This window comes from Apaloderma vittatum, unplaced genomic scaffold (genome assembly GCF_000703405.1).
Source record: "Apaloderma vittatum isolate BGI_N311 unplaced genomic scaffold, ASM70340v1 scaffold44741, whole genome shotgun sequence".
NCBI classification, from domain to species: domain Eukaryota; kingdom Metazoa; phylum Chordata; class Aves; order Trogoniformes; family Trogonidae; genus Apaloderma; species Apaloderma vittatum.
Window position 1 is genome coordinate 18,176 of NW_009699298.1, and position 24,661 is coordinate 42,836.

Here is a 24,661-nt window from a genome sequence, read left to right on the forward strand (position 1 = left end):
AGGACTTAATCTCATGCTGTGATGTTCTGGAATCACCATTATGTTAATAAAACCAAATTTCTTGAATGGTTTTTTTTTTGCCTGTGGAAAGAGGATGTAGCTTTTGTTCAGAGAAGCACAGGCACTCTGCCAGCTGACACAAAAAATGTGTTTGTATACTTGCTTTGATATCTACAACATAACTTTCATTAGCAGCAGCAGAAGCTTGATGCATAGATGTCAAGGAAAGAGAGAGTGAGAGATCCCAGAGGACAAACTTATCTCCCAGTCCCAAGGAATGAAAACATATGCCCTTATTTTACACAGCCATGACAGAACAGGTATTCTTCAGGTTATTTTAAACTTCCTTAGAGCTAGAAGATCAAATTCAAGGAGAAACCCTTACAACAAACACAGCGAGACTGTCATATTTTTCCTCTACATTTTACAGGCCAGATCAAAATCTGTGTTTTCCTGTCATCTTCGGTAGAAAGGTTGCCATCATAATTACACGTTGTGTATTAGAAAGAACCTGGCAGTTTTTAACATCATTAATACTAGTCTGGAGAGGTACAAAGCTGTACAAGCTTGCTGAAAAATAACAATAAACCTTTATTAAAAGATCAAATTTTTGCAAAAACATTTTAACTGAATTTCAACTCTACTTAAAATGTAATTAAATATTTACATTTATTCTCTAATAAGTATTGTAAGTAAATCAATTTCCCAGTTATCTTAAATTTTTGTACGGTATAAAATTACTACATTTTTATAAGTGCAAAATTCTAATGAAAAAATAATGATCTTGAACTTTAATAGAGCCCTTCATTTAAGAAGATGAAAGTGCTGTACATTCATTCATTTATTATGTCTTACAACCCCTGTGTGATGTAGGTACTATTACCGTCATTTTACTGATGGGGAAACTGAAAGGCTAATTAACTTGTTCAATTTACAATACCCTTAGCTGTAAACTTAGGGCATCCTATTGTACTCACAGGTAAAACAAAATTCAGCTCACCTGTGATGAATATTTACTACAAATTCTTAAATTCCATAAGCATTTTACTTACAGGAAAGAATATATTACACAGGCCTTTGGAGAGTTGGTTTTGCATTGATGATGGCTTTGAGTGCCACAGAAACGTGCTGCCTAGAAACTAACATCAGAGCACCAGTTTATTGCAAAGTGTCACCATGTTTCCCAGCTAGTTATGGAGATGATGTGCGTTTTCATTTAGTGTTATGAGCCATTCACGCACTCATTTGTGCTTTAATTCTGTACAGTGTAGCATACTGCACTTACACATGCACACACACACAAAAATACTGTTTGCTGACAAACTCATTCTCTCAGTTTACTTATATGTTCCATAAATTTCTTTACTCGGTCAGGATCAACTCCATTTGCCCAATAACCTTCTTTCTTGAAATACGAACCAATTATTAGAGCATTTGCATCCAAGTAATTCCTCACATTCTCCAAAGTCACTCCAGACCCAATCAGCACAGGAATCTTCACAGCCTGTTTAACCTCTGAAGAGAAGAAAACCAAAATTAGGGTTAAGTCCCATCTTTAAAACTGTCATGACTCTAATTTGTGTAGCTTTTCAACAACAAAGGAAGGTGATTATCAAGAAACTTGTGATCATGGTATTTCTTACTTCTACTATAGAATGAAACAACTTTTCCACAACACATCTAGCTCTGAACAACCATTAAGGAAAAAACTCACCTTTATTTCGTTTTGCTTTTTTTTTTGTTGTATGAAATGCTGCAGAAGAATGTTCCTGGCCATGTACCAGAGGACGGTTTCAGTGCTTTGGAAGATATGAAAGTTCGGTCTCCACACCATACTTGTACCCGTCTTTATTCTCAAGGAGCAAGATTTAAGCAAGCTTAAGTTGAATTGACTGGCAGAGAATGTACTGCATTTTACTATATACCCTCATAAATTTTTATTCCAATCCCTAGTAAGAGAAGATGTTAGGTGCAGGAAAGTTTTTGCACAGCAGGACCAGACCCTTGTACTTCCCGTGACTGTTACGGTAGCTTAGAAGCTCTGTTGTGCTCGAGGTACCACACACCCTCAGGACAGAGCGACCGGTTACTGCTCTGCTGCAGTAGCTCCCGGCACAGATTCCAAGCAAACCAGGCGCGCTGCCTTCACAAATGATTTACTGGTGCTGGAGTGGCAATGTGGGCTGTCATGCTCCATGTAGAGTCTTAACCGTGTTCGATTTCCTTCACCTTAAGATGTAATTACCTCCCCCAATCTTTCCATGAAGGAATCAAAATACAGCTACAAGAATAAGATGCCATTCTTGTTTCCATTCATTACCAGCTCAGACTCTTTTCTGCAAGTCTGGTGAGGTTGTTACAGTGGCAGGGCTGTGTTGATTACAATTCTTCAGTCTGCAGGTTAAATCACAATAATGGTAGCTGGACTGGTGTGCATTTCTGCCAGGTCTCCCTGCTGAATTTATCCTATGTTGATGACTAGAAGATCTTCAGTGAAGAAACAAGAAGGGCCTTATTGACAGAGAATGGAAAAGGAATGTGCTCTCTACTTCATGGTAAATTTCAGAACTTGGGCCAGTACTACCTCTGAAACAGATTTTTAAATCCAAATTCAAGAATTCTTAAGTACCTTCATAATCCTTTCATTTCAAACTACCCATCCTAAGAGTCACCTATAGGACTGGATGCTTCATCCCTTACATAATGTTGTGAGACATTATTTCTGACTTTAAAAACATAAATTGCTTTAACTGGTGATAAATTGAAGATGGTTAGAGCTTAAAGTAAGTAGGGATGCAACATGAAACTCTGCTTCAGCACTGTTTTGTTTAAATGAAGTTTCATCGTAAGTTTAACTTATTAACTATGCTTCAGGTAAAACTAATTATTTATCATCTTCCTACTTCACCAAAGAAAGGGGATCAATTAAAATAGTCTTGAATCTCTTTTTAGGTCACATTAAGAACAGTAACTCCTTCTTAGAAACATTTCAACACAAAAATAAAACCATTCTGTACAGTCCTTATTGGAAATTTTAAACAAATGAGATGGATCATGCATATATGATTAAAAGTATAGTTATTTCTATGCATATTTAATATTCTTAGTCACCCTGCTTATAGCAGCAAAATAACTCATTTCCAATTATTTGTAGCATTGTTACCGAAGCCTTGTTCTAGAAAAATCAGTTTTATTTATATGATATCTACATGCTCTTAGAAATATCGTATGTGCTTTACATAGATACCAATGCATAGTTAGGGTGCTGCAACTGACCACGTATTTGTGCAACAGTACTCTCCTGCGTTCCCAGAACTGCATTCCAAGGCCATATTTGTTTTTACAACAGTGCATAAGGCACATTAGCAGGTAGTTGCTTTATAATCATTTTATATCAGCAAGAAAAATGAAGAGCCAAACAATGAAACACAGCATAATCACAGGGGTGTAAGACAGTAGCTTAGCCCTACTGGGCAAAGGGCAAAACCCAGTGAAACTACAAAAAAAACCCCAAAGCTTTCCAAAGTAGCAAGGTACCCGACTCCTGCCGCGATCCATACACAACACCCGGAGCTCACACACGCCTCCTGTGCTGGAGACTCGCTCAGACTGACGATGTGAAGAACGGCAATGGGAGCGCTCGGTCCGCGATGAGACTGGGTTACCTCGTTACGCATGCAGCAGATGCTACTTTTAAGTCATTTCCAAGCATGTCAAGGCCTAAAGTTGACTAGTAGAAGGTGATCTGTCTAATGGCTATGCTAATACAAGTTATAACTCGTAAAAGAAAATAAAGCGACAGCAGTGAGATATGCGTTCGCATGGCAATCTCAGTCACTGTCAAGATGTCTCTAACCAGAGCTTTGCTTTAAACCTCTGCTTTCTTGTCTTTCTTCTGATTCTGGGTTTTTTTGACATAAAAAGGGGACAATTTTGTGATGTTACAGTAACAAGATCCTAAAGTTCACACAACTTGCAATATTTCTCTATTTCAATAAACTGTAACTAGAGGGCACTGTGCTCTTTCTTGTGACAGTACATCTGCAGACATGTCTTTAATAAAATCAGATGAAATAGTGCTTGGTTGCAAAGCACAATGAAAGCATTTGAACTATGGCATGCACAAGTTACATAAAATAAAGGCCAAATGCTCCTAGCTTGAAAATGACGGCAAAGAGCAGCGTAAAAATAAGCACCACTGTGCCAATAACTTGCTCAACTACTCTTCAACAGCTCTTTCATATGCAGTAATCATTGTACCGTATACAACACTATGTTTATGGTAATGCTCCACTGTTACACATTTTAGTTTTTAATTCAAAAGACTTTCTCTGTCATTAAATCTAGGGTATACAGAATGAACTGATCAGAGACTCACATCTCCCGTTTCTCGCTGAGGATACCACTAAGGTAGCAGCTTTTATTTTGACCTAAATACACCATCAAAAGTTGAGAGGCTCTATCAGTCTTAATACCCCTTTAATGAACAATAACCAAAGAGGTGACAGTCACAGCCAGCTGTTGGGTTTCACGACCTACCCCATTTTCCACTGGTTACTCAGCTTGAGGCCGTTTGTTCACACAGATAACTAAGCAGTCATTATACAAAGCTTCGGGCACTTGAAAATCCAGCCTGGTACAAAGCAGGTATTTCAGCAGTTATAGCCAAAGAGAAAACCCGACAGATTCACTCTCCAACCAAAGGATGTTTCACAGTGTTGTAAATTGGAACAAACTTCTATAACCTCTTCAATAAAAATATGATTTGTAAATTAATTGTAATTCAAAATGCTCAGCTATCATTCCTGTTCCTTAGTAACTTGAGTCTGACTTTTAGACCCCGTCCTCCATCGACTAGCGGTGCCCTGGTATGGCCAGGCAGGAGCCCTGGCGGGCAGCCTGCCGGCCGCTGCCAGGAGCGATGCCTACAAGAAGGTAGCGACACAAACTGCAAACAAAACCTTACTGAGCACAGTTCTCTGGCTTGACAGGGAAACACTCATTTTCCACACCACATCACAAATCAGTCAATTCAACACAAAGACACAAAGGCAAAACCACTTCTATATTACTGCACAACAAAGCTAAAAAAAAAGACGTGACAAAAATCTCATCTGTCTCTTGGTTCTGCTTTCAAGAGATGCTTTGCAGTGTGATGAAAGGTGCCCAATTGTGTGTATCATTGTAATACAGCACTTCCAGGGCTGCATAAATTCGTGAAATGCAAAATTTGACTCACATCAACACCAACTTTGTAGACTGTAGATCTGATTCCTTTCAAGAATCTGCTGACATAGATATGCCTAATCTGTCATTTCCTTATACCCTGGAATATTGATTTTTAAGTTCTTAACTGTTTTAAGCCAACATCCTTCTCATGACAGGGCCTGCTAACATCTAAAATGCTGTGACCTAAGTAGAATAAACCCATGATCTGCAGACTCTTGCTTTCATAGCCCAAATCCAAACACAAAATTAATGTGAGTACTTCATTACAGCTGCCAACTCTGATTCATTTTGTTCTTTGGACCCAGAAAGAGAACAAGACAGAGACTGACGTGTTTGCTCACATGAAAGAAAAGCAGAAACCACGGTGCTGTCTGGCGGGAGTCCTGTGATAAAAAAACCTATGGGCCTAGAGTTCAGGTTTTGCTCTCTGATGCAGGAAGTCAACGGAGGTCACACATGCCTACATGAAAGCAGAATCTCACCTAAGATTTTGCCCTAAGACTTATCAATTTTTTTTCAAAAAAATTATTTAATCTGCATTACAAGTGATGGGGACATTAACTGTAGGCAGGGATAGAGCTCTAGATGAACAAAATTTTGCAGTCTCTCAAGTAAGCCCAGCTTTCAGGGTCACCTGTTCCATGTATCATTTCGAGCTCAGCATACCGAAACACCCAGCTAATTCAAGAGCTCAGTGCTCACATCAAGCCATCATTTTCTTTGTAACATTCATAATTGAAGCATGGTAATTTATAACCCATTATTTGGCAAAGTTTAATATTTGTGAAATAGGAACCCATTATGACACGTTCAACATTAATTTTAAATGCTGTTAAGCATGTATGATATAGATAAAAGCCTGAAAACACTAGTGATTTCACGTTATATTGAAAGATATTTGAAGTCCAGGTTTCCACGGCAAGTAAAGTATGTTTTTTACTCTTATCTGCTAACGTAAGTTACATTGGAACTTTGAACCACACTGTTAAAGCATGCCAGCAAAAGTAAACTCTAAAAAATACACATTCTATTTCATGTGAAACCCTCAAATTCAAGCCATTCATCTAAATTAAAATTAGTGATGAAAATGAAATGTCTCCATGACAGAACTTTAATTCTAGCATGGAGGCAACGCAGTTTCATGAAGATGGCCCAAACTTAGGCCAACGTAAAACCATGCAGAATATAACACTTCTGGAAAGGTCAGAACTCAAGGTCAAATGACTCTCCCTTGATAAAAAGTTCACACCATTTAAAAATTACTTTGATGTCGTATCTTTCTATCTACCAATGAATTTGTATTCCTTCTGAAAACGTTCTAAGCAGTGCTCTTCCTGGTGTTACTGTTTGGAAAGTTGCCTTATGAAAACGCCCCTTTTCTTGCAGGACTTCCATTTTCATTGTGAAAGATAAAAATGCTTAACTCTCCAATGGAAAGATTTACAGCTAGTTAGTTTTCTAATAAGGCTATAAAGTATCTTTTTCCACATTAGGACTTTTTAGGAATGGAAGCAATTTTCTTTTAACATAGCTTTACATATATGTTTTTCATTAAGCCTCAGCATCATTCAGTGTTACAAAAAGCGTGAAGTATTTTCATTTTCGTCCTGCCAAACTGTTTAGAAACATATGACAGCCAGTCTGAATAGTACCTCAAACACAAGTTTCAAATCAAACCCTCCAGTGAGAGTTTCTTATTTCCCCTAATTTTTTTTCCCCTTAAGGAACAGTAGGTATATAATTTTCCTCCTACATTAATCCAGAAGCTGATTCACTGCCTGGTGTCTGACCTCTGTATGACAGCTCTCACCTTTCAGCTCCGCAGGATCTGCGGGCAGTCCGGTCGCAGTGCCAGTCAGCACCAGCCCATCGGCGAGGAAGAGCTCGGCGGCCGCAGCGGTCTCGGCCACGCTGACATCGGCCGTCAGCGCGTGAGCACTGCAAAAAGCGGGAACAGATCCTGTGGTTACTGTCACACACACACTTGTTATCATCTCGCTGAATGTTTAAACTGCATTTCCTCATCCTCCTGCTGCCAGAACAACCAAAGGCAGGCTTTGAGAGAGGGGGTAAGCATCCTGTTTTAAACGGGGAAGTAACACTGCGATAGGAGCAAGAGGGAAAAACCCAACTTTTCCTTCTGGGAACCATAATTGATCTGTCTATTGCTCTGGGTCACCTGTTTCTAAAGAGTGATTGCTAAGTGTGAACTACCAAGTGTCAATTGAGACAGCTGCTTACATGTCGAGCACCTGTATTTCAGAGATGTTGAGCACACACAGCTCTCTGACTTCAAGTGGGAGTTGTGGATGTGTAGTCATTCATAAATCAGATGCTGTTGCCTAGAACAGAATTAACACCCTCCGCTTCATTTGACGAAGTCTAGCTAACAGAAAGTATAGCTATTACCGATGGTATAATCACAGGAATCGTCTTACACAGCAGTTACAAACACTGATTACCTGCAACTTAGCTTTTTGACAGCAATCTTTGACACACAGGTGATGCACTTTGTCTGGAACCTACAGCAGCTTTTAATTTAAACAGTTGTAAACTTTGAAATAATTCCAGCCGTTGCCAATTCATCACCTGACTGTTGTTTCTATATTTCTATTTAAGAAGAAAACAATGGCTTTAGCCAACATGATGCACTGATGAGCGATAATGGAGCCAACCTCTCTCTTGGATCAGCTCGGATGGACAACATTCCTGGGGAGCCCATGCTCTGGCCACCTCCGGAGGCAGCACGTGGGCGCTGCGCCATGCCACTTATGGGAAGGACACAAAGGGAAGTAACACGAATTCCCTCTCTGGAGAAAGGCAGCCTAAGTACCTAACACATGCAGTGGGGTTGAAACAGGGCTTAAGAGTAGTAGGCGCTCTGACACTAGCACATGGAGGTAGCTGTAGCGCAGCAAGCAGACTACAAAAATAGTTTCTCCCCGGTTAAAGTGGAAGCTAGAAGCTCTCAGTGGCAGGCACATTTTTCCACATTAAAAAACTCAAACAACAAGTCCTTTAGCATTTCCTTCTCAGCTTATGAATCTACCTGAAACAAAAACTTCTTTTCCTTTCTTAAAAAGCAAACACTTTGAACAGGAATTATAATCCAAATATCAATTTATCAGCTGTTAAGACAATGACAAAAAGTAATCACATGATGCAAGACAAGAAAGTCTAATGCAATGTATTTTTGGTTTTTTATAGATATACTGATATATATAAATAAATCATTATAAAGAAACCTTAAAAGCTTAATTTCACCACGCTGCATTGTTTCCTTTCTATTTTGAAATTTATTATCTGTTTATTAGGTATTTAAGATCTTCCAGACTTGGTTATTGTCGTGATTACCCCCATACTACACACAAACATTTTAATTAGGTTATTTAGCATGTATAATACATAACACCTGAGCAGTTCTTCTGGAAAAAAAAACCAAACAGTGACATCTGAAAGTATCATGTGACAGTTACGATGAAGTGTCAGCAGAAAAGAAACTGGATTCATCTGTCATAAGTTCCTTCTGTTTGATAATCATAGAACACAATCTGTACACAGACAGCACTGATTTAAGTAGAAGAAACCAGTATTATTGACAGGAAGGAGAAAAAAAGAGAATAGCTTCTTAAAATGCCAAAACATTGTGATTTGGATGCTTTTACACAGTAACTGCTTGCATAACGAGAAATACGTCTTGGATGCCTAGGCTCCAGGAACAAATTCTTTAAGCATAGCAGACATATACACAAGTATACAAAAACCTCACCTAACCAGATTCAAAATTTTACACCCTGCATTCATAAATCCTGAAGCTTAAACAACTGCAAACTTCGCAGATGCAGCAACCTGAAGCTTACAGGTACAACTTATTTTTAAACACATCTCCTAATAGCACTGCAAGACCTTGCTTGAACAATAGTTCTCCATCTATCATTAACTTTACTGACACTAAATAGGCATTAAAAAAAAATAATCAGAAAACGGAGAAATATGCAAGATCACTATTACATTCATATTTACATTAAATATTGCTTGTATTTACCTATGTTTCTTTTTAATATCAGCAAAAATCTGAATGTTCTCTGCTCCAACTTGTTTTCTGTATCGTAGCAGGTTGCCTGCACAGGCATTTATAATTCCTTCATCAGCAACATGAGAAAACACAAACCCTTCAGCCCGGATAAAATCAAGACCTGAAAGAAAAAAAAAATAAAATTGCAGTATCTTAGCTAAAACTGAAGACCGAAAACCAGAAATACAAAGAGCAAACAGACCCCCACCTTACTGCTCCTCCTTCTTTGACCCCAACACAAGTTGTTCCATATGCTCTGGGACTAACCAACCTTGCTTTTCAAACTATTTATGTTTTACACTCTTTATTTTCACCCACATTCTCTCCTGACTTCTTTCCATCTTGCTACTTTCAACTCCCATCTCTTCCAGAGAGCCCACCAGCTTTCCCCCTATCCCTGTGGTTCCCTCCTCTGCCTCCCTCCGTCTGTTCCTGCACACCCTGCCCTGCCTCTTGTCGGGACGAGCCAGCGGGCGCAAAGCTGACACACGGACCAGGGAGGTCAAAACACAGCTCCTTTCCTCCCTGCTTCTTTCTCAACATCTATTCCCTTGTTAAATAAGCCTGAAGTTAGCCATCGGGTCAAAAACTTGGACACAGACTAAGGAGTAGCATTAAATCTTCTTTCTTTAGGAAATTAGGCAAGAAAACACAGCCTGCAACACATTGTATATCGAACCTGTTTGACTCTTCATCTGAACGTAGCTTGTGTTTTCTACACGGCACCACATCAACAAATTACTTCTAATGCTGTGCCAGAGGTATGAAAAGATAAGGTTTGGGAAGACTGAAACATTTTCCACACCAAACTTACTCTGACCATCAACTCTACCATATCTTAGCAACATGGTTTCCACCACACCCATTCCTTTCTTACACTAGGACAGCTTTGTGGAATGGACTCTTAAGAGGAAGATTACAAATAGCAATGACTTCACACAGTCCATTTACCTATTCTCAAGGACCCCCTACACAACCCTGAAATTCCTCTGTGTTGAAATACTGAAGCCTTGGGCTGTGGTGTCATAAGCCCCTAGCTGCAAAGCACAAAATTGAATTCTGAATCCCTTATTGTATTCCTCTCTTCTCCCCAGTCTTTCAGAGCCTTGAAGTTTATTCCACCTGTCACTTAACATACATGTAGAAGCTCTACACTCATCCTGTGCCACTTTTGCTGTTCTCTCAGTTTGCGTTAGAGGTCTCTTCCAAGCCGTTCCGAAGCTCAGCTGCTGCTCCAGCTTTGGAGTTAGCTGCGTGTTTAATGAGGACTGACATCAGACCAAGGAAGTCAATAAGCCAACGCATGGGAAACCAGCCATCAAGAACGCAATCCCACCCCCCAGCCAACCGCTCAGGCAACACAGGCCTCACCTCAGCACATTTCAAATACAAACATAAGCGATCTTTAAAACTATTTACCAAATTATAAGGTGACCATTTATTTTAAAATTTCAGTTTCATTCCAAAAGCCCTGAAGTTGCAGAAACAGAAGCTTATGCCTGATAGAGAGGAGCCTGCATCGCTTAGCAACACTGACTCAGGCTAACAGGAAACACGCAGATGGATGCCAACTCAAATGCAAGCTGTCTCGTGCCTCGAGATTTGTGGGTGAAAAGCGCGGAGCATTCTCAGCATCTGAAGACAAGAGTGTGCCACTAGTTACAGGTGCTAGTAGACACTGGGTGATAAACAGTGCAGATAACTAGACTGAGACTTCTAGGCGCAAAATCTGCAGGTTCTATTTAAATCACCCAAGTTTACAGTAAAATTCAGAGTTAAATAAGAAAAATTATTTCTCTAATCATAAGAGTGTTGATGAGTCTAGAGATACGTAACATTTTTCACAGCAGTCATAATGTCTAACTCATTACAGGGGCTATTCACTGAGTAATTTCATTTATTGAAGTCACTGCTGGCATTTGTTGATGCTTGGTTTTTCCTTAAGTTAGTAATTCAAGACTTTCTGCTAAACATTAGGATTGCACTGAGTTTAACACGGCTATATTCTCTGTACAGGTTTGGGGGAGCTATGAAAACACAAATTTTAACCAAGTGTAATAGGTGCAGGCACCAAACTATTACCCTTCTGTTTTATGAAGCCATAATCAGATTCCGCTAATGAATTCATTTTTACGCTCATAAAGTTGTGAGAATGATACTATTGCTTACTTTCACATTTGGCAAGTTGAGAAGCAATTTCTGTTGAATAGTCAATAGCCATTCCCATCTCTGACTTATATGGGAAGAAAAAAAAATCGTAATCTCACTGAAAAACAAGATCAGGACATTTCCAATGAAAGCTAATAAACAGAGCTTCAAGACTACATTAGGAACATGGAATCAGGTAACCAGCCACTGCAGGGCCTATCCAAGAAACTAGAGTTTGTCTCTTTTACAGATGTTAGTGTTATTCCACTGACTTTAATCCTACTTAAACAGGTTGACTTGAACGGCTGTGAAGGTCTATCGACCATAGAGAAAAGCCTTATTTTTTTTCTTTCCTTCCTCAGATAATTTATAATTAAAAGAAAAAAAGACAGACTGAAATACTTCTTTTGCTGCGTAAGAAAATACTGCAAGACTGAGTTAATGGAAGAGATTACTTTAACCATTTTAAATGCTGCAAATACACATATCACTGTATTTCAACACCCCAATACAGTGAATTGTATGCAAACATTGAGAAGAGATTTCTCAGGTATGTTCCTTCAGTTATAAAGTCAAAAGGAGCTGGAAGTTAGGATTTACTTCTTTCATAGAAATGGGATCTGGCCTCTGCAACGCAGCGGCTCCCGGCTGCTGCTAAATTTTGGACTTCAGGCAAATACCTGTCCTTACACAAAGGCAAGATGCTGCATGTAGCTTCACTGGTAACATCTCATTTTATATGTGCAATAAATGCCAGCTCTTCTTGCCTTCCTAATTCAAAAAGACTGATTTTGTGCTGAAAATGAAAAGTCAAGAGCCTATTGATGCTGGAGGCATATAGTCTCTGTGCTGTGAAGACCCTTTACTACTCAGGACATGGTCTTGTAGCAGTTCCTTCCACGCTCAGCATGAATTGCAGGCCTGGGAGAAGCATCTCCCGCAGAGCCCTCAGTGCTCAGTCTTGCTCCCCAGCACCTCTGGGTGCTCCCACAGCCCCACTGCAGCTCCAGCTGCGTCCCAAGCCCAGCATTAATACAGTGGGAGTTAAAAACAAAATAGCAGTATACAGTTCTGCCCCATCCTATCCCACCTTAAACGGTATCAAGAGCTGTAGCAAGTGAATTCCCACGGAAGATATCTCTGCTGGTGGGTGAGCAAAGCTGTATTTATAAAAGACAGAGATATCTGGGTACCTGGGATATCTTCTGATATGAAGCCTCACTTAATCAGCTACCAGCAGTGTCATTATCATTGATAAGACTAATTCAGAAATGGGATTTCAGTAGCATGATCCTTAAAGTAAAAAAGGGCAGTTTCACAGTCACGTGGAGATGCAGCTGGACTAGATGATTATTTTAACTTCCAACTGAATTATTCTATTCTAAATTTATGAGATGAGAGACGACAAACTTAAAAACTGAGCCTTAATTCAACACAAGCATGACACAGGCTCACCCAGGTGTAGATCCACAGGAGACCCTACAGTCTTTGCCCCCAGGCAGCCAGGCTGAAGCTCTGCCCAGAACACTAAGAGCAGAACTTGGCTCTGGCCCATGGGCTTGGGTCCTCCACCATGTGGAGTCAAGATACAGCAGGGAGGGGCACCTGCAATATCAGAAATGTTCCCGTGCATCACTACAGATACAGCTTTGGGGACTGTTTTATGGCTCAAAGATCAGCAGATGGTCAGGCCAATATTCCACAATGGCAATTTTTCTTAAATCCACCTTCTCACCATTAACTTTGTCTCCATTAGGTTAACGATGGGCCAGTTATTTATCACTGCTATGTGTTGGTAATGGAGAGCAGGCAGAATGTGCAAAATAATAAATGGAGTATCACCAGCACGTACTCCCTGTATTATTAAGGCTCTGCACCTCCTCTGCAAAGACTTAAACTGATAAAGCCAAGCAGAACAACTAACACACGGAAAAACACAAATAGCAGCAGAGGGCTTTTGGCTAATTCCTTTAGACACAACAGTCTCCTCTAATATAAACAGTGCTTCATAATTAGCAAGATTTCAATAAAAAAAAAACATATAATTTGGACATAGATCAACAACCACCAACATGAGTACGTGAAATTAACACAATGGTTAAATTCAGGAAACTAGAAAGACTAATAAATAATGAAAACCAAATGCCATGCCTAAATTTGACCCAGACTTAGTAAGCATATTGTGGACATATTGTGGAGCACTGAGAAATGATAACCAATAATATTTGCTGAATAAGTATAAATAAGGGAGCATTTGTATTTTTGTCTCCTCCACAAATTATCATAGAACTTGCTTGTATACACTATTCTACTTCAACCTTAAGCAGATCCATGTAATTAAATCAGAAACTACAAACAGGAAATTATACACCTCTAAAATACACATGGTACACCTGTTAAAACTAGCCCTAGCAAACAAATTCAGAGTCATCTCTCCACAAAAAAAAGCATTTTGCAAAAGAAGGAAGATAATACAGTTTTTGGAGGATGTCACTAAAATAAACTATTAAGAAGGGTTGGTTTTCTGTGAGTAAGTATTTGAGATTAAGATGACTTCCAGTCAGCAATATAATTACAAAACCGTACTAATCTGTATTGTCTCTATGGTTTATAGTCTATAGTTCCTTAGGGGCATTAGCGTACTAGAGACTAAAATGCCTACACTAGAAGAGTATAAAAACTGAGCAGCAGAGGACTTTAATATTTAGAAAGGTGTGACATGCATTTCCCCCATCATTTGTGTATATCAAGACACGCAGTTCTGAGTGGGCTAATAACATTGCCACATCTGCCCTTGTGAAGAGAGGAAATCCAGGAGCTTCAATAAAACCTCCCAAAGTCAAAAATGAAAGCAAAAGGTTGGGCACAGCAACGCTGGTTTGTGGGACAGCCCATGATCCAAGAGCACTGAGACGCGGTGCAGCAGGCTGCAGTCACCCTTCGGAGCTGGGAGGATGGTGGCAACAATGTTCTAGCGCAGTAGTTTTCTTTTTTGAGAACAGGAGGAACGGAGTGGAGACACAACAGTTCCCCTCCCTCATTGTTTTCCCACCACTGCCCCACACCTTTGCTGAAGCACTCGGCATGAAGGCGCTTTTGCAGGCATTCCTTCCTTTAGGTGCCTAACTGAATAAATAAGTGTTTCCTAAAAATCAAAATAAATTTTAAAAAAATAATTCTCAACCTTCTCAGATGCCTCATTCTCTGATTTATTACTGTTATTTTCACATTTATCCTTGTCAATATGCTAGGAAAATTCAGGAATTACATCTGTTACTATTTGGCTACTCAGATGTTTATTAGCACAACCACATGTAGCTGATGTTGAGCTCCTTCTAATCTCACTACAAATCTGCTGACGTTTTTCCCCCTTTACAAAATAAAATCATTACCTTTGCCTAGAGACCACTTCTGACTTCCCTGTGCAGTTCTCTTCAGAATGGTTATTTCTACCAAAGATAGGAGTTTCCACAGGGAAAATGAAAAGACTGCATATTAGCAGGAGATGCTACATACGCTTTTTAGCCAAAACGCTTTCAGCAAGTATTTTCTGTAGTGGAAGCACACAGGGCTTGCTTTATTAACAGCCACCTATTAGAACTGTATTGTGTTAAAATCCCTATAAAGTTGCTACAGAAAAGCTACTCAAAGATACACTACCTACAAAGTAGCACTCACTTTTCTATGGTTTTTCTTAAAAGTGATTTTCTTTTCTTCCTGCTTTCCTGTTCAGTGAACTTGAGACAATCATTTTTAGAGAAGTGCAATGAAATGCATTAAACACAGGCCCTTCCTAGCTGGTGTTCTCCAGTTACAGAGCAAATAGTGCAGAACAGTAGTAGAGCTGAGCAAAAGCCGAGCCCTCCAGGAATTTTCTCCCTCATTAGTAATTGCAGAGAAGTAAGAGAAATACATTGATCACTAAATAAGGGATATAGTGTGGGAGCAATTTTGCTCCTAAAAGAATGCATGACTCGCTAACAGTTTGATTAGTGCAAATGTATTTTTGCAAATGCCTATGTACTCCAAGTATCCTACATGCATACAATCCCTAAATCTAAAAATGGATTCTGTTAGCATTTTTGGTTTAGGTTTTCATATATGTTCTACTGCAGCAATCAAAATTAGGTTTTGTTGGTTTGTCAGGTAGCTAGATACCTTGAAAATGGCAACTTCTGATTTTAAAGCACAGAAAAGAAATCTGAGTTCAAAACACATCTGTTTCCCCCAAGGAAAGAAGAATTCAAGACTTTGAGAACACATTCAACACAACTGAAGCCACCACTGCAGATATATTAGTCTACGTTATTTAACTGGAAGTATGGGTTTCAATTAACATCAGCACCTTTTAGCTTTGCATTTCTAAGAAATTCTGCCTATCAAAATTTGTACATTCAAAAACGTGCAACTTTACTGTAAACACATATGCTACTTGGGCAGAGACAGACATTAGCCCTCAATTTATAAAGTATTCAGGAACTGATCTAGTTGAGAGGCGTCCCTGCCCATGGCAGGGAGATTGGACTGGATGATCTCTAAGGTCCCTTCCAGCCTAGGCCAGTCTACGATTCTATGAAGTACAAGCCTCCTGTATTAAACCAGCTTCGATCTTTAAATCATTGAATGTTACATATGAAAAAAAAAATTGCTCCAGCAAGCAGTAGCAGAAAGGTTAGCAAATCTAGAATTCATGCAATAAAGATAGATTAATTTATATTTAATTCTCCCAAATGCAATTTCATTTTAAGTAGTTTGGCTAACTGTACACTCAATTTTTTACTATTATATAAAAAGCTTCATTCTATCCATTCATTAAAAAACTTAGTTTTAATGGATAACAGTAGTAGCAAGACCGTATAATTAGACGCTGAAACAGGATGCTTAACCATAGTGGGTTAAATTTATCCTCGAGTAATTTAGCTGAAGTGAATAGAGTTACACCAAAGGCAGATTTTAGACATGAGTAGGTTTAAACTAATCACTATATTTAGACAGGTTTCACCTAGAAAGCTGCAGCTGTGGCCTTGGGATTTTTAGCTCCAACTGAAGCAGTGTGCAAGTATCATCTATTATAATCAAGGAGACATCTTTCTCAAAATCTAATTTCTGCTTTTTCAGGGTACAGTGAGCTTTTCATGTCTCATTTTTCATGGTATCTATGTTAGTACAAGGCACAATTTGCAGAGAGTAAATGCCATAGCAAACAACAGTAATAACTGGCGAGTCATTTCTATTACCTGCGGCAAGAGCGACCGCTACCGCCTCCTGATTGGCAGCGCACAGGATCTGGACGCCCAGCGCCAGGCGCGGGCACGTTTGTCTCACCGCAGCGCTAATGACCGTCATCGCTGCCGTCACTTCAGGCCCGGGACACACCGTGTAAGGGCGATCATGCATGTTTTCTACTATCAAGCCATCCTGTGAGGATTACGACAAAAAAATATGATTAAACTGGAAAAACCCAGGAACTTAAAAAACATGGCTGGTTCACCATTGCACTGCTTTGTATCAGAAGTCACATGCGCTTCAAGGTTTTCCTTCAAAGGCAGGATTATCTACAGAAAATTGTGTTGATACATACAACCACTTACAAAAGTGCTTTCATCAACACCATGGTATTTGCAGGGAAATCATGAAGAGAAATAAATTTGATTTTAATTATACATTCATCAGTTTGGTTTCCTTTGATCCATCCTAAAATGTGAACTATAAGCGAACGAGTTAAATCCTATACCTCATTAAAAATAGTGTGAAGCCAAGCTTCAATTATCCAAGTGGAATATAGGATATTGAGTATGTTTGGATAACAGAGGATTTAGAGATAATCAAGACAATTTTCAATTCAATTAATGTCAGAAAGTAAGTGTTATTTTGGAAAAATAAAGGATTTTTTTTTGTCTGACTATTATTGTGCCTATTTGCAGTGTGCCTAATACCACAGTATCAACTATTGATATTTCTCCCATTCTGGATTCAGAATTACTTGAAGATATTGCTATTTATTATCTACTATAGCTCTCACTCTGCATGGACACAGGCAGTGTTAGCAAGCAGTGGAGTGATGATGAAATACTCTGCTGACATAATTTGGGCAATTTATTGAAAATCTTTGTATACTAGTTGATAATTTGTACTTTTCCAATCATTGTATAGCATATATTAGAAAGTTTTCAGCAACTGCAAATTATATATAATTTTGTCAAGGACCAATAAAAAGAGTAAAAGTATAGCCTTGAAACATATTTCAAGCCTGATGCTTTGCATTTGCAGTGTGAATGTTAAAAAGAAGCTAGAAATTTCTCATCTGTTTCAATTTAAAAACACAAAAAGTTTAATAGACAAAATAATTGTATACACAGGAAATAAATTCTGCTCTTTCCGGAGTTTTATCACATATCTTAATCCTTCAAAATGAGAGCTTTACATTTCAAAGATATTGTAACTGAACCAGAATAAAACAACGTTTTTTGGTGAAAAAAAAATACAACTAGAGATTAAACAAAGTAGTTTCATTAATGATAAAGAATCAAGAAGGGGGGGAAAAGGCTTCTTTTTAAAAAACTTTCATATGTAACGCTTCTTTAATCTTTGTTGTAGTATAGAAGCCCTCTTGTCAGTAACAGATAACACAGTATATAAAATGCAGTCAGCATTTAATGGTTGAATTACAGAATAAGCCACAGACAGCATAAATGAACACTTAACATGAAAGATGGGGAAAACTGGAAACAGAAATAATCCGGTGCCACAATACGGTCAGTCCAAGCACATGACCCATACACGTTCAGTGCGCCAGGGTACAGTGGCCTTTACTGAACGACTTACAGCTGAGCATTTAAGCACATAAAACACATGCTACCTTAAAAACGAAAGGACACAACCTATTAAGGGAAAAAGTGATCTAATATTATGACCACTTGATATTAGACCTACACATTCTTTGGTGCCATTCATCAGCATATTACAAAGTTCCAGCACAAGAAAACCTCAGTTAGGCAAAGAAAAACTAGATATGACAACTAACCAAAACATCTGTCCTTGATTTTGTTTCTACATCCAATTCAGTGTATGATTTAACATCCACGCTTCTCTAGCTGTGATGGGAGGCAGTCATATGACAAAGATGACAAGTCCTCAAAAACCCCACAGTATTTCCAAAAATGAAAAAATGGAAAAAAAAAAATCACAAACTTTTCATCCTTTTTTTCTGGAATGACATCAGGGCTGTTTCAACAAACCTGAACTCACCAATCAGTCTTGTACCCCAGGCACAACTACTGAATCCTTCATGGTACCAGCAGAAAGAGAAATCCCTCAGCCTTCTGCCCTCTGTACACGTGAATATATTAGCTCAGTCTAAGCATGAATGCAAAGTTGGTCAGTAGTAGTATGTGGCAAAAGGATTAATGCAGTACTGTTATAACAAATTCAAAATGAAGTTCCAAAACCAGATACTTCCTTGAGGCCACAAAACCTAGAAGCCCTTGGCTCCAGAATGCAGACTTCACCAAAAACTTGCCTATTTGAGGAACTGCAAGCTTACCATAAGGGCAAGGAGCTAGGATCTACAAACCAGAAGCCCCATGCTTTCAGGCAGCCAAGAACTAATCTCAATACGACTTGCAGGAAGAAAAGCATCTGGGAATAGGGCTTTGGATGCTCAGCTCCTAGAGAGCCAAGTTAGTAGCCGAAAAAGCAGAACAGGCTGGTAGAACTCTGCAGGGATGCCACACTGAAACAGAGCTTTTCCCCAGGTTGCTACTACTTTGACAGCTCAGGTTTTGCATAAAGCAAATTACTTCACTTGATAGATTAATGAATTAATTCATTTAAAAACTAAAAGCCCTAGCCATACTGCTGTGCACAAAGCATCTGACTGAATTCTAGTTCAAAATGCAAGCATGTGAGAGGATTCCAAGATTTCTCTCTTCTGTCTTAAACTTCCTATATTCACCTTCTAGCAGCTGTCTCTTCCTATGGCCTCAAGGTCCACATTACAGTGAATATTTTGGTATTACTTTAATCACATGTTATTCTTTGGTACAATCTGATAGACTATGTTCTTATGCATATTATGTTTTGTTTAATTAAAAAAGAACAACATATGTTCTGCAATACATAGAACTGAATTACAGATGCATTAACTCAAAGCTTTCTTTCATATTTTATATAAAAATATAACAGCACAGATTTCTGTGTTTATTGAATTGATATGTATATAAAACAGGCTTCAGTACTATCAGACAGCTAATTAAAATGGTGGAAAGAAAACAGTTATGCTAAATCCAAGTTCTTGGAACTCAAGCTTATAGTTTAGAAGTCTATGACAACAGCTACTATAGTGCACCGCCCAAAGCAGAATGCATTTGTATGGTATGAGATTAAAATCTAGAAAGTACGTTTTGTGTTCCTTTTCCATTGAATATTAAGATGACTTAAGTGTTGCTTATATACAATAGCCCTATTATAAGTAATTTTCAAACAATAGATTTCCTGTTTACCTTGAAAGACTTCTGAAGTGGCACATATATGTAGAGTGCCCCTTATATCACAGTTAGCTACTGGAAAATAAGTCATTTAAAGAGCTCTTTGATTTTACAGAAAAACATTTTTTGAGCTTTATTCCACTTACAGATATGACCTCTTAAATACCTCAGCCACACACACCCCACAGCACAAAAGCATCAAGAACAGTCACATCACTATAAACCACAAGTGTAACAAGTGTAGAAGCTTTAACCCAGTACCTAGAGCAACTTTAATCTCAGCGCCTTCCCTAACAGAAAGGCTTTACCTGCAAACATGTATATATATATTTATAAAAACATTTACAAACTTAAAACACCTACTCTTTCAGAGTTTTTTCGCCCACCATACCCACTATTATAGCCTCAGGTGCACTCTGAGATGACTACTACCTTTCCCCCCCACAGTCATGTGCCCCTTATAAAGGAAATCAGGTACCTTTGCAGAGCATTTATTTGCTGTGTCTGGGCACAGCTTCCTGGCCTTCCCTTTAAAAGCTCTACCTCCAGAGCAGGAGCTTATTGCCTTAATGCAGGTAAGTAAATATTTTATGTTTTCTTGCATATGCTGTAGAAAGTAGCTGTAGGAACATTTGCAATTTTATTCTACTCTGATATACCCAAAACTTGAAAAGTTAGCCTTTGTAATCCAAGTGATAGCTACTCACACGTTTCTATACAAAAATACTAGTTTATACTGTCTCAACCGCTATTAAATTTTAAATAATTTGAATTCAATTTGTCACTGTATTTATAGTAGGAACAGGCTTGAAACTTTCATTTTAAAAAAACATCAATGTGAAACATGTACTAGTAACTTACTTTCCAGATACAGAGATAAAAGAAGGGTCAGGAGAATTAGAATAGTAATTAAGGCATTTCTATAGGCAGCATTGATAAAAGAAGCAAACCTAAGATTGTGTGGTAAGGAGTACTATAATATTTGCAACTCAGTGTAGCTTTACAACTTGATGATTTATTTTTTTTAATGAATAGTTACACTTACATATTTCTAATTGTTTTTAAGGTCAGCTACTCAAGGAGCTACAGCTGGCTAACAGCAACTAGTAGTAGAGACCTACATGGCTGTAATTAGAGGGAACTTATGCTTTATTTTCTAGCTACAAAGTAAGCCTTGCCCAGGCTGAACAGAATAAATGAAAGGTAACCATGTGTTGCCTGTTTTAGTTGAGAGGTATCCCTGCTCATGACAGGGAGGTTGGATTAAATGATCTCTAAAGTCCCTTCCAGCCTAGGCCAGTCTGTGATTCTAAAATGATTCTAACTCAAATGTATCTTAAACAAAAGCATATATAAATTGGAGGTATGATAATGCCTCATAGGTTGCTGCTTATAAAATCTTGCCTAAGGAATTTCATTGTTTAATACCCAAGTACAAATCATACACATTTTGAGCACAGATGGCTTTCTATCTGAGCACTCACTTGTTTTCATTACTGTGCTCTAATGCCACAAATCTTTCATATTTATTATGTAAAGCTGCTAATGTGCTAGACAAGTCACCTTTTTCTGACTATCCTAGGATTTACTTCCAAGTGCAACGCATATCGAGTGAGCAGTACCATATACTTTATTTTTAGAAGTTAACACTAATTCAAGCAACTTGAGGAACTATGTAAACATCTAGTAGCAGCAAGATGGTCACATATCCCCTTCAAGGCTACTGTAGGCAGTATTTAGAAAAATCGTCAGTATTTTTCTAAATCGTCTGGGGGAAGAAAAAACTTTACGCTTCTAGCTCTTCTTCCACAAGAAAAACAGACAGCTTAACAGTTCACTCAGAGTACTCAGGCAGAAATGCAAATATATCCCCATCATAGTAGCAGGGTAGCTATTTTGGAAGAGTTGTGATCCCTGTGCAGAAGCCAGGAAGCTCCTGGAGTATCTAGCATGAAAACTTGCATTTCTCTTAAAGCACCAGGAAAAAAAATAAACAATGCAGAAAGTGTTAGGCAACTATACTGATATTTATGGAAGCTCTCCTAATTATCTCTGACCTTTCTAGTGTTAATAAAGGATTTGTTTGTCTTACTGCTATAACACTAGTTTGTACAGATAGACCTTTAGAATTAAGACTGGTGTGGAATGTACACTGATGTTCTTATACTTAGCATATTTCCTATAGAAGTTACAACTTCAAGCCCTGAATTTGTCCAAATGCATGGAGAAATTATTGAACTCACCTCATCTGTCTACTTGAGGTAAATTTAAAAATTAAGTTCAGAGACTACAATGGAGTAGAAGAAAAGGTAAACCAGTTAGACCTGGAACTTATAACAATTATTGAAAAGACAAAAATATAAAACGTAAATTAAAATATTTTGTTAGTATTGATTTTTTTAAAGCTTGTCTTAAAACTGTTCCAGCTTTGTGTGTGTCAACAGTGAAAGCGACTGTTTCAGCACCCTCCTTCACCTTCAGCTACACTTGTGTTTTCTCCTCGCTGCTAAAGGTTTCAATGTGTAATTACTGTGTAAGGGAACTGGGTAAATAAGAACTGAATTGTGCAACATTGACTTGGAGTTACAGATTTCTTGTGTAATCACTTCCTCTAACAGAGGAAGACAGACTAGCACTTACCACTTGCCTTATATAGATCAAATCATGTTATACCTCATGTTGATACTGTAACTGAAAAGACAACATAAGCTCACGGTACAGAATACAGAGTTATTGCAAATCTGTTCTTTCAACAGGCATGAAAAGGAAGAAAACTTTCTTATTCTGTCCATCTTGCAGTTAGAGGTTATTCCGAGCAGACATCTTGCACATGATAATTTGGTTCATCAGCACTGAAGCCCACCTACTCAAACACCATTTTTCTGCACTACTGTTTAATCTTTCAACAATTCTGTTCTCGGGATTCTTTCCTTATTTAGCTTTATTAGTGCTCTGCCCATAAGCTACTTTGTGTGACTTGCTGTGTACTTTGATCTTGGTCTTTTATAATTCAGACTAAGCTCTTTTATTCAATTTTGTTCTGTCTGTAAGGTATTATTCTAATTTATGCCATTAAAAAGGTTTCAACTGGCTTGTTATTAAAGTTTTGCAGAAAACCACAGCTCAGAGCAGTGACTAGTTTATTGAAGACATTTTCAAACCTCAGACATTAGGATACCACCTTACCATGCCAGAAACTGTACATAATACTGCAAGCAGGTCAAAGAAAAAGCACATCAACACCTGAAGACAAGGCGCAATGAAATGTTTAAAACATATCTGACCTTTCAAAAGGACATGCACCCTGTTAAAATCTACTGACCTATGAAGATTACTATACCACTTTAGGGCCAATGGCAATTCAGCCAGTAATACCTGACTCTTCTTGCCTCTGGCAGAGATTGGCCTTTCGGGCTTTCTCTTCCATGTGTGCAAAGCAGGCGTGCTTGCTGCCAGAAGGACAGGATAGAAGGGTTAAAGAGCGCAGAAAAAGGCCTAAGCTTTTTTTAGTCCCTGAACAACCTGCACTGCTTTGGTACCAATGCAAACGTGGGGCAATCTTGCACCCTGCAAGTGTCTGAGGTACACAAGGCAGCGCCTCAGCTGTGCATGTGGCATTCCTCTTTGACTTCATGAAAACAGAGTGTTGTACAGAGCTAAAAATACACTGCATTGTCAAACTGGATGATGAACCATTCTAGAGCCAGGTACCTAGAATGCCAGCAACCATCTGTGTTGCAGTCAATGTTCTCTTTTCTTTCCCCTCCCCCCCCTTAAATTGACTTGATTCTTAGAAATTGATGGTAATCCAACCTAAGCAACTTGAATTAACACAATCTGAATCTAAGATTTTTCAATTGTTTTGGGTGCATGTGAGAAACTTATTCTAGGTCTTGTAATCTAAAATGCCTACTTACTGTGTTGGTTTAAAAGATGTGGATTTAAAAATCTAAACTGCCTGGATTAAGATGCCTTTGATGAATTATAGACCCAATTTAAAATACTGGCTATGCAGAAGCAGCTTTGTGTAAATGCTGCCAGAGGAAGAAGGAAACCAAAACTTACAACTCCAGCATCCTTGTAAGCTTTTGCCTCTTGACAAGCTTGATCAATGATCTGGGTCAACGGAAGAAAACTTCTTGGTGTCCCTGCAACAATAATGCTGCTTACACACAAACCAAAACCACATACAGCCAACAGCGTTCAGGTAGGATAACTATAGGGACTGGCATAGTGAAATAGGGAGAAACAGGGTAAAATTGCTAAAAGGCTGCTGTATCTCCTTGTGACATGCCTTAGGGGTCTCTCTTTCCTTAGATGAACTTGACAGGTCTGCTGTAACCATTCAGCCCCCAAACCCAATCCCCAAACTTGGGGAATATCTGCTATAATCTCTTACTGCACCAGGTCTGCTCTTAGCTCGTCACTCGTTATAGCTTTTCGCGCGCTGGGTTCCTAGAGCCAGGCACTGAACATCTAAAAGGCTGTGAAGATCCCTGTGACACCTCTGTTCGATGCTCTGGCTTCACAGAGCGGGGAAGCTGCCCGTCGTGCCCGGAGGCTGCCCCTGGGAAACGTGGCGCAGAGTGAGCTCTGGGCAAGGGCAAGGGCAGCAGCTTACCCTGAGGAGAAGGACAGGGCGCAACAAGCCTTGCCTGTCGCCTGAGATGCTGCTTGTGCTCAGGACCTGCAAACGTCCACCCTGTCCCAACGCCCACTTCGG

At 38.9% G+C, this 24,661-nt stretch overlaps 1 protein-coding gene across 1 annotated transcript; it reads right to left on the reverse strand.

Moving 5' to 3' along the window:
• Window positions 1-650: 650 nt before the first annotated feature.
• LOC104269397 (uncharacterized protein F13E9.13, mitochondrial-like) lies at window positions 651-24,103 on the reverse strand (the record flags this gene model as incomplete). The annotated part of the gene is made up of 5 exons (XM_009878297.1): window positions 651-1,515; window positions 7,040-7,167; window positions 9,275-9,425; window positions 16,690-16,870; window positions 24,004-24,103. Coding segments are annotated over 5 exons (751 nt in total), but the record flags the coding sequence as incomplete, so codon positions are not given.
• Between the last annotated feature and the right edge of the window lie 558 nt (window positions 24,104-24,661).